At 51.5% G+C, this 9,667-nt stretch overlaps 1 protein-coding gene across 5 annotated transcripts in view; it reads right to left on the bottom strand.

Annotated features, from left to right (window-relative positions):
- PRDM6 (PR/SET domain 6) overlaps positions 1-8,941 on the bottom strand; it is a 101,751-nt gene extending 92,810 nt beyond the window's left edge. For 4 of the 5 annotated variants that reach the window (XM_083464543.1, XM_083464541.1, XM_083464542.1 and 1 more), the window contains exons 1-2: positions 5,164-6,089; positions 4,007-4,572 (exon numbers count right to left, since the gene is read on the bottom strand). In XM_083464543.1, coding sequence (XP_083320669.1) covers positions 4,007-4,562 — 556 coding nt within the window. In that variant the 5' untranslated portion in view covers positions 4,563-4,572; positions 5,164-6,089. Of the gene's footprint in view, positions 1-4,006; positions 4,573-5,163; positions 6,090-8,910 lie in introns of those variants that run through there. The other variant, XM_083464540.1, reaches the window with a different exon arrangement.
- Positions 8,942-9,667: the final 726 nt, after the last annotated feature.

Consider the following 9,667-nt stretch of genomic DNA (forward strand, 5'->3'; position numbering starts at 1 on the left):
ATAATCATAGTCAAAGGTTGACGGAATCTGGTTATGTGAGATACAATGCACAAGCTTTATGTCCCCGACACAAACCTCATTATCCTTTAAAATTATGGTACATATTCGGACCACAGGGCATCAGGACTGAACAAGGTTTACCAGTATCGAGTTAGGTGCCCCAGTTAAGCCAAACGACTTGGACCCAGTGAGGCTGAGTCTGCTATCCTTACTTGAAACCTTCAGTGGACAAGAGACCCATCGAAATGTGTAAATGTGCTTCAGATAAGAGTGCAAAATCCAATAACCTGCCGTAGTTCGATTACAAGGGCAAACTCTGCATTTTTAATTTACTGGACTCTCCACTTTTTAAAGAATGTAAGAGAGTTTCTGGTCAATCAACATGAAATTAATGGGAGGCGAGGTCGGATAAATGGAGCTAAAATCAACTCCAACAGGTTATCGTGTTCCGTACTCCCCACCGCCTACCCTTGCAGATCTGCTAAATATTTCTGGCGCAAAACTTCAGAATTTAGGGAACCCGCTCCAAAAACCAGCGCGCTTTCACAAGATGAGGGCTGAGAGCTCGATTTAGTGTGGAATGCGTCACTTGTGCATGCTGTTACGGCGGGCACGTCGCGTGTACAGCTAGCCAATGGGCACATTCAAAACGGGAGGCGCGCGAAATTGCAAAGCAAAACCAACTCTCCACAACCAGCAGCCTGTGAAAAAACTCCAAAGACGCATTAATGTGGGCTGGACTACCGTTCTGTGAGTCTCGATAGCCTCTGCTGCAGTCATCCCTGGCCCAACAACTGCTTCCATAGCCCAGCGATCTCCGCTGCAAATCAAAACTAGTCCCAAACCAAAGACACTCCACCACTCTCTGGCCAAGGATCTTCACCTTCCCGTGCCGAAAACCCCTTTATCTTTTGACCGTCCCCATATCTTCTGAAAAGGATCCTCCTCTCCTTATTTGTGAACTCTGGAAAGGCACCACTTCTGATCTCCGACAGAAACGAGAAATGCCAGACCACGAGACGCGTGGGAAGGGGGTTTTGTGGCACATTCGGGGAATGGGGGGGAGAGGAGAAACAGACGGGCTCACTAACAACGGGCTCGATCCACCACCCCTCGACACAGCCCCGAGCCCTTGGTTGTGCGTTTGAAACTAGGAAGGATCTCAGTTCGGAGCTGCTTCCAAAGAAATCGGAACGGGCTCATAATTAAGGATGAGTAAGGAGGGATCAGCGCATTGGGATCTGGATTAGGGAGCGGATTGTGGAGCAGATTGGGAGCCCAGCCTAGGACTAGGCGCGCTCCAGTTCCCTGGCACGCCCAGGGCTTGAACCCGCGCGGAGCTGCGTTCGCCAGCAAATCCGACGGTTCCTCGCCGCGTCGCGATCCCGCGTGGACCACGTGGAGTATTTCACATCAAGCATCACTGGCCTTTCCAAAGCTCTTTCTCTAAGTGCTGGCGAGGGAAGCACGAATTGGCTCAGCAGCCCTGCACTTTCTGAGGTCACCCTTTGTTTTACCTTTCCTGCTCTCTTGCAAGCCCTTTATCTTCTAGATTTACCGAGCTCTGTCTCTGAAAAGTAAGCCGCGTACTGTAGGCCATTAAAAGCGCGTTTCAGAGCCCATTAATTTATGAGTCTGTAATTTATGGGAGCAGATTTTCTCTCTCTCTCTCCGCCCGAGAAAACACGGGCTACGTCGCCTCTGGAGGCAAACGATGCGCTGAAATGCTCAGGTTTCCCACAGCCCATGGTCGGGATCGCGAAACCTTTGCGCTTTGCGACACCGGCGCGAACCGAAAACCCACTTTGCTGTTAAAACGTCACATTTAATGCACATTTAATGTGCAAGGTTCCGGCTGCAATCCTAAACACGCTTGCAACTGGAGAGTAAGGCCCATTGAACCCCATGGGACTCACATCTGGGGAAACATGCATATAGGATTGCGCTGTAAGGCTGCAATCCTGTACCCGCTAGATCTTGGTAGCACCGTTTATGGTTCCTGGGACCGAGTAAACAGGAGGATATTGATGCAGGGCTCTGGTCCTATGAATACTTACCTGGGCTTAATCCGCACTGAAACCAGTGGGGCTTACTTCCGAGTAAAAGTGCATCGTAAATTCAGTGCGCCTTTTTGCTAAGGAACTGTGTGTTTCGTGACATTGTTTCAATTAAAAAGAACCACCCGCGTTACCGTTAGCACTGGGAAGTTTCCTCAACTCGTTGGAAAAAATATATACAAACTTTCTAAGTTACCGGTACATTGAAATTGCGTTTTTCCTGCTCCATGCACTGACCAGTTAAACTGGACTATTTATTTTTAAACCGATTTCCATCCCATTTACGTCCAGGTTCAGCAAGGTTTAGAATGCAAGCACTTTCTGTTTAAACAAGTTGCGGGCTTCTTTTCGCCAGTCCTTGCAAAGTCTCTGAGCTTGCATCTTTCAGCCCAGAGCACATTTACTCCAAATCTCCTCGTTTTGATAGCATTTGTTTTCATACAAATATTGTGAGGATCGGTTGTAAAGTCATCCAAGTGCAAATATTGTTTAACCGTAGTTCGTGAAACTACAAAAATACTTAAAAAAACAAACCCGTATTTCAACAGGAGAAATAGTGTTTAAAAGCTACGCATGTGCCATTGATAAGGTTGATTGCTCCTAACTATGCCAATAATAATACATAATGTTATGTATTATGAAAAGATTTTAAGCAATTCCAAAGGCGTACAAGTAAAGGAACATGCTGTAATTGAGAAAAGGGTATTTGGTCAAATCCACACTTCAAAAAAGAAACGTAACAGGGCAGTCCTTGGTGTGTCTACTCAAAAGTAAGCCCTACTCCGTTTAAACTTACACCAGGGTAAGTGTGCATGGGGTTGCAGTTTAAATCTCACGAAGGGGGGCTTTTCGACTCCCCGGTTTTGTTTTGTTTTAAGGTCAATGTGGCGGTCTCAGTAATTCTGAAATCCCCCATAGCATATTGGTTTTGACACCCAATTAGGCTTTTGACATTTATACTTTTGAAAACAAACTTCCTATGGAACGAACGTGCCTCGCCTTTGACGCTAAGAAGGCAAACCCAGCTGCGTTGTGCTACTGGCAGGAACAAGGGCCGAAGGGAAAAGGATACAGTATTTTTAAAGGAGAAAAAAATAGCAGTTCCCTTATAAATAGCAAAACTTTTGTTTGTTTGTTCTCAATGTAGAAAAAACATCTTCCACACATTTTAGCTTTCCATACAATATTTAAATAAAACATATTCATTTTTTAAAACAACAACAACCACCCTATTTTCAGCAAAGTTCTAGAAAGCATTTGGTATGCAGCCGGTCACTCTCCAGTCCTGCTATAGCGCTTCAGACGACCAGAAAGTCCTGCCTTGGCAATGCCCCGTTGTTGGGAGTGGGACTTATTTCGGAGTATGTGCTCTTGAGACTTTGGGGGAAGTTACAAAGTTTCCCAGCGATCATTTAGGGGCATTCTGCAAGGAGGAGGCGTCTAAAGGCCGCAGCTTGAAGTGTTTTATTTAGTTCCAAGTAGTAAGTCTAGGAGCGTCTGCGTGTGCTGGATGACCAATTCTGCTTGGGGTGCCCTTAATTTAGGCTGCAATCTCATGCACGCAAAATCTCTGGGACTAAGCCCCACTACAGGGCTTAGTTTTGAGTCAAGGGCTTATTTATTTATTTTTTATTATTATTATTATTCGTACCACGCCCATCTGACTGGGTTGCCCCAGCCACTCTGGGCGGCTTCCAGCACACATAAAAACATAATAAAACATTGCACATTAAAAACTTCCCTATAGGGCTGCCTTCTAAAGGTTATATGGTTACTCATCATATTGACGTAAGCTCCTTCTTCCATAAGCTCTCTTGACTTCAGTAACTCTCTCACTTTTGAGAGCGGGTCCTTTCTCTCCCCGCCCCGCCCCCCATTTGCACCCCAAACTTTCGCCAAAGTGGCTGTGCCTTGCCGCGCGTCGGGAAGGTTGGGTGGGGAGTACATACGGTTGTTGGGGTCCCCGGTGTGCTGGTTGAGCGGGATGATCTCCATGCGCTGCTGCCCATACAGGTAATAGTCCAACTCCTCGGCGGTGCAGCGAAACCGGGCCGGCGCCCTCTCGCCGCCCTTGGCCACCCCGCTGCCTCCTCCGCCCAGGTCCTTGGTCTGCAGGAGGGCGACCGGGGCTCCCGTCGGGGACTCGGAGCTCTGAATCGGTCCAAAGACGGGGATCTGCGCCACCGGCAGCGCAGTCAAGCTGGCCAGGGAAGCGACGGCGCACGAAGACGGCGCGGACGACGGTGTGGAGGAGGAGGAGGAAGACGACGAAGAGGAGGACAAGGAAGAGGACGAGGACGCCGCCGACGAGAGAGAGGCCGGCAGCGGGCGGAGGCTGTCAGCCTGGGGCTCGACGGCTCTCTCGGGCGCCTGGAGGTGACCTAGCAGCCCGGCGCCGCCTTTGAGCTGCTGGCTGCTGTGCGGGAACAGCTGCTGCCAGTGCTGGAGGTACGCGGGATCCACCTTGAGGAAAGCCGATCCGCCGGGATCGCCGGGCTTCAGCATCTCTGCGAGCCTGGAGGAGAGGAAGGAGGAGAGGGAGAGGGGAGAGAAAGAGCCGTGAGAGGCGCCGTCGGGACTTTGCGCTCCGCAAGGCGTCCGGCGGCGAGGGGCTCAGAGTCTGAAGGATGCTACTCCCGACGGACTTCGACCCTCTCGGCAGCCGCTCCGATAGGGAGAGGAGGCGCATTTGGTGCCCGCCAACGGCTCAACGTCTGCCGCGATCCTGAGTTTCAGGGGGGGTGGGAGGGGAGGAAAGCGACCCCGGGGCACCCACTCTTGCCAGGGATCTGGCCTCCCCATCCCCAAATTGCTCCCAGGCGAGTAACATTCTGGATCGCGTTTGAGCTACCCACCTCCTTCCGCCGCCCCACCCCGGACCGTCCCATCCTGCCAAGTTCTGGGGCAAGGGAAGTCCAGGGACCGAAGATCGCAAAGCGAAAGGGGGAGCGCGCCGCCAGCAAAACGCGCCAGGCCACTTTTCTCCCTAGCGTCCCGGAGAGAAGTTGGCGCGCGGCGAGGCAACTTGAGCAGGAGGCGAAGGAGCCCGCCAGATCTCTTACCCTGATCCCCCAGCCATCTATAATCCCGCCCGCCTCTCTTTTACCTGGATCTCTTTGTGGGCTACCCGGATCTGAAGGCGCGCAGGGCTCTTCTCTCCCGGAGGAGATCCAGGGTCGTTGAGGGGAAGGAAAGTGGGGGCGGTGGGGAAGGGGGGCTGGAGAGATGATGTTCCCGAAAAGCTCCGCTCAAGCAGCGGGAGAGGCGCCCGAGCGGGGTTCGGACGGCGGGGACGTGGGGAGGCTGTCCCGCGTGGAGATCTCCGGCGTCTTCCTCGCTGGCTCTCGCCGCGGCGCTCTACGGCAGGAGCGGCGGGGCTCCGCTGCGCTCGGCGCTCTGGCAGCCTCCGGGCGAGACACGTGGGTTTTACGACAGCACTAAACACAAGCGTGTGAGGGAGCAAGGAGGGAGAGGGAGGAGAGGGAGGGGGAAAGAGCGGCGGATCGGAGCGCTGCTTAAACTCGCAACACAACCCCCACCCTCCCCGCCGCGCGCAACCTCGCGTAGGTTAAGTTCAGAGCAGCCTGGTTCTTGAACAGGGCGAGAAGGCTGCGGCTGCTGCTGCTTCCGTCGTTTGCCAGACGGCTGGAGGGAAGGGGGGGAATCTGCGTTAGGGGCAGGGTTGGGGTCATTGGTAGACTTCTGGGTTCCGGAAGAGGGTGAAACGTCCCCAGGAGCCAACTGCTAGGGGTCGAGGTCCCTCCGCCCCCTATTTGAGGGGGTGGTCCGTCCCCCCCAGTGGATGGCCAGTGTCCATTCAAATGGTGTGCCGTGTCTTGTGATCGATTATGTGGGGCGCGACTTCTTTGCCCCTCCCTCCGTATTTGATTCAAGTTGGCACTCCTGAAAGTCTGCCCCTTCCCAGAGCCCAGGCTCCACCGAGCAAAACGCTTCGGAGTCCCCCCCAGCCCCACCCCACCGATCGGCCTTGCTGGGTTCAGGACGTCACGTCGGCTCAGAGATATTCCAGTACTTAACCTGAGGCAGTGGTGTAGCGTGGGGGGTGCAGGGGGAGCCGAATAAAACCATTGGCTCATAACTTTCCCCTTGTTGGAAACAGGGTCCTCTTTCAAAGCCAAACCGCTTTGTAGCCTTTTTTTTGCGATTCACAAGCCACTTGGGTCGGTGCCAGGAGAACGTGCACCGAGCCGCTTCAAGACCTAAGGAAGCGCCTTGTGGATTCCATCATTATGTCGACGTTGCAGGTGGTTGGACTAGATGATCCTCAAAGTCCCTTCCAACTCTGAAATTCTGTTATTCTATCCCTTGGCCAAGAGCAGCTCCAAAGGGAAGGTGCTAATCTATTCATCCATTCATCCATTCCTCCTGTCCCCGGGATGAAACAGTTTTTACAGAATAACTCGTGCAGCAACGTGTTAAGCGTTTGAGGCGCTGTCTCCGGGCCTTTGCTCAAAACGACACATAAACGCCTAGCAGTTAGGAACTGGCGGTCGTGTGCACGGACGAACGCGCTTCTGCCCCCTTAAAGTCTCATTGCCTAAGTTAAACACGATGGGATTTCAAGCGAGGTCAACGTTTGAGCCATTTTGCTGTACCCCAACTTGCCCGCGCTTTCCTTGGGTTGTTCATAATTCGGAGCATGAGCACACTGCGTGTAGCGTGTAAACCTAACCGAGGGAAAAAAAGAATGCATATGACAAACTTCCCCCAACCAACTTCTGCTGTGCTTCCTTTGCAAGGCGGATGGATTGCGCGGGGCATTGATCTGCTTTAGCGTGCACAGCCTGTCAAAAAGCGCTTTCTGCTCAGACAGAAAGGAATGGTTCCGCTTCTAGACCCTCTTCCCTGCGCCACGCGTGTCCGAGGACGCATGTTCCACGCTCCTCGTTTAGCAATGAATAATAGCCCACGCAGGCAAGTGTTTGCGGAGCCCGTGTCTCCTCCTGCCTCCCACCCCTTCCCCGCACTTCTCCACACTCCTTGCTTTTTTTAGAGAGCCTGGGAAACGCCGGTGCTGTTTAGTTTTCGTCTGCGTCCAAGGCAAGACACTTTCACACAAATCTGAACAGAACTGCTAGGACAAAAGGCGGCGGCGGGGCAGAGCGAGAGAATGTTTTGACTGGCGTCACTGTGACAAGGCCATTCGTCATTTTTCGGAACAGATTGATAACACCTAAGTTAAAGGCAAACACGCAACTAAAGGGGGGCGGCGGACGGAGGGAGGGACGGAGAAGGAACCAGCGCCTCTGATTTTCTGAAATTTAAAGCTGGCCGATTGTCAAAGTCCTTTCGCTACCCTTGATCAATTCGATCGCCTCGAATATTACGAATTTCCATTCCTACCACCCTTCTAAGTCGCCATTTTCTAAAAAGAAAAAGTTCTGTTGCTCTTTTAAGCACGCGGGTGGAGGAAAGGGAGAGGGGATCCGCGAAAACAAGTTTTCTAAAACTCTTGAGTGTAAGACGGTCGATGATGCGAATAATTCGAAGAGATCCCGCAAAATTACTGCGTTGATCTAAACTCTGTCGCCGCTTTTAGGCTACGATCCTAGGCATAGTGACTGAAGAAGCAGGATGGGACTTCCTGCGCAAGTTTGAACTCTCAGCAACTTTTCTTTTGCCTGAATTTCCTTTGTAACTGTATCGCTTTCAATCACTTATAATTTAACGCGTTAAGAATGACGGCAGGCCCTTAGGTGGTCTCTAGGTCTGATTCCAACTATTGGCCTTCTCCCTCTATAAATACACTTGGTGGGCTTTTTGCGGTTTTTTTTTTTTTTGCTAATAACCCTTCAGATGCGAGGGGGAAAAAGCGGGAGGAGGGAGGGAGAAACAAACCACCAACTCGTAGGATTGTTCATCGCCCTTCCTTGCGCTTAAATGCATTGTCAATAGCGGCATTTGTCTTACAGGCTGTTTGCAGGAGGGAGAGAGGCAATTTGCGAGAACGAATCAAACGGATCCTTTTCGGGATGCAATCCGCTCTCCTAGCCGGAGATCAGGGTTCCCTCGGAGATCCTGCACCATTAAATCTTTAAACAGGGGTTTATGCCGGATTAGTGCAAACCTATCCTTCGCTCCTCCTCCCAATTTCCTTAAGAATTAAGGCCTCGGACGTTGCGGAACCGACGGCGCTTACTATTATTCGTGTAGGTCTTTCCGCTCTCTCTCTCTCATGAAAGTTTGCGGCGGCTTTGGATCTGTCCTGCACCGGCCACGTGTGTCCCTTCCAGCTCCCCGATGACGTCTCCCGGTTCCCGAGCCAACCTTCCCTACTTCCCCGCTGTCATTCATGCAGCGAGGGACAAGGAGATCGATTCCGCTTTGCCCAGGGGATTGCTTTGCCTCTTTCTTTGCACAGAGAGGTACATAATTCAATCGGTGTGGTGATGCACGGTTCTTAAAAGTGGGCAAGGGATAGCCATGAAATATAATGGCCCCAATAAGATCCCCAAGAATTCCCACCCCTAGAATTGGGGGGACAACGTGAAAAACACACACACACTGCTGTTTAGGATTGTTAGGGTCAGCGCTGAAGCGAGAGTGCCTGGCGGTGCACGCGCATTTTAACAGGAGGCCGGTTCTGCGTCCGGATGCTCAGCGACAGGCGCGCGAGCAAAGAGCTTGACCCTTTCGCTTTGCGTCTGCCTTGCCAGACTGTTTGGTGCGCGCCAGCGCGCGTTGTGCCTCGCTTTCCTCTTCTTGATTTCCTTTAAATGTGCCTCTTCTCAGCGCGTGCTAGTACTTTCTCGCTACTTCCTGCGTTTAAAGAGGCAGCAAAAGCTTATATCCTATGAACACCCGCCCACAACACGCACACGAACGCACACACCTGGCCTCCTCGCGCTGTCTTCCTCATCTCATTTCCCCCCCCCCCCCAAAAGAAAGAAAAAGATTATTATTTATAGGACGAACGCTGGAAACAAATCAAATCGATCGGTTTCGCGAGCGGTCAAACTTTGATAAAAATCCATCGCCCCCTCCACCGGATCGATCGGCGAATATTTGTTAGGAATCCATTCCCAGAGAAATAAATAAGGAAGGGGAAAGTGTTTGTATTACATGCAAAAAGGTGAGACGCGGTGGTGTGTTTTTCTTCATTGATTAATGACCTCTAAAATAAAACAAGCGGGAAGAGGAGCCAGGATCGATAAATTATCTACCCCCAAATCCATCATTTTTCCCCTCCTTGGGAATATTACATACATACCGCCCCCGCCGCCCCCAACATCACCCCTTTGCTTCTTACACTTTCTCCTTGTGAAAGAAAGGGGGGGGGGAAATAAGCTGGAAGAAGCGAAGACCCTAAAGAATATATATTGAATCTGGGAGGGGCGGAGACCCTATCTGATTTCGTTTGACACACAATTAAAAAAGTTTCCTTTCATATTAATTAATTCTCGCGATCTGAGGGGGAAGACAAATGGTCGGGCGCCTCTGACAGGAGACCGATAAAGGCTCCAGCAGCTTTCCTTTCTTGCCCTGGGCGCCTCTTCATCCCACTTTTAAGGTCAGGAGAGCCGAGCTAATAATTCATTAATAGAGACATTTATTCAGAAGCGATTCACGTCCCACTCCGCGCGCCCCTG

Source organism: Podarcis liolepis, assembly GCF_965112155.1.
Source record: "Podarcis liolepis genome assembly, chromosome: 11".
Taxonomy (NCBI): Eukaryota; Metazoa; Chordata; class Lepidosauria; order Squamata; family Lacertidae; genus Podarcis; species Podarcis liolepis.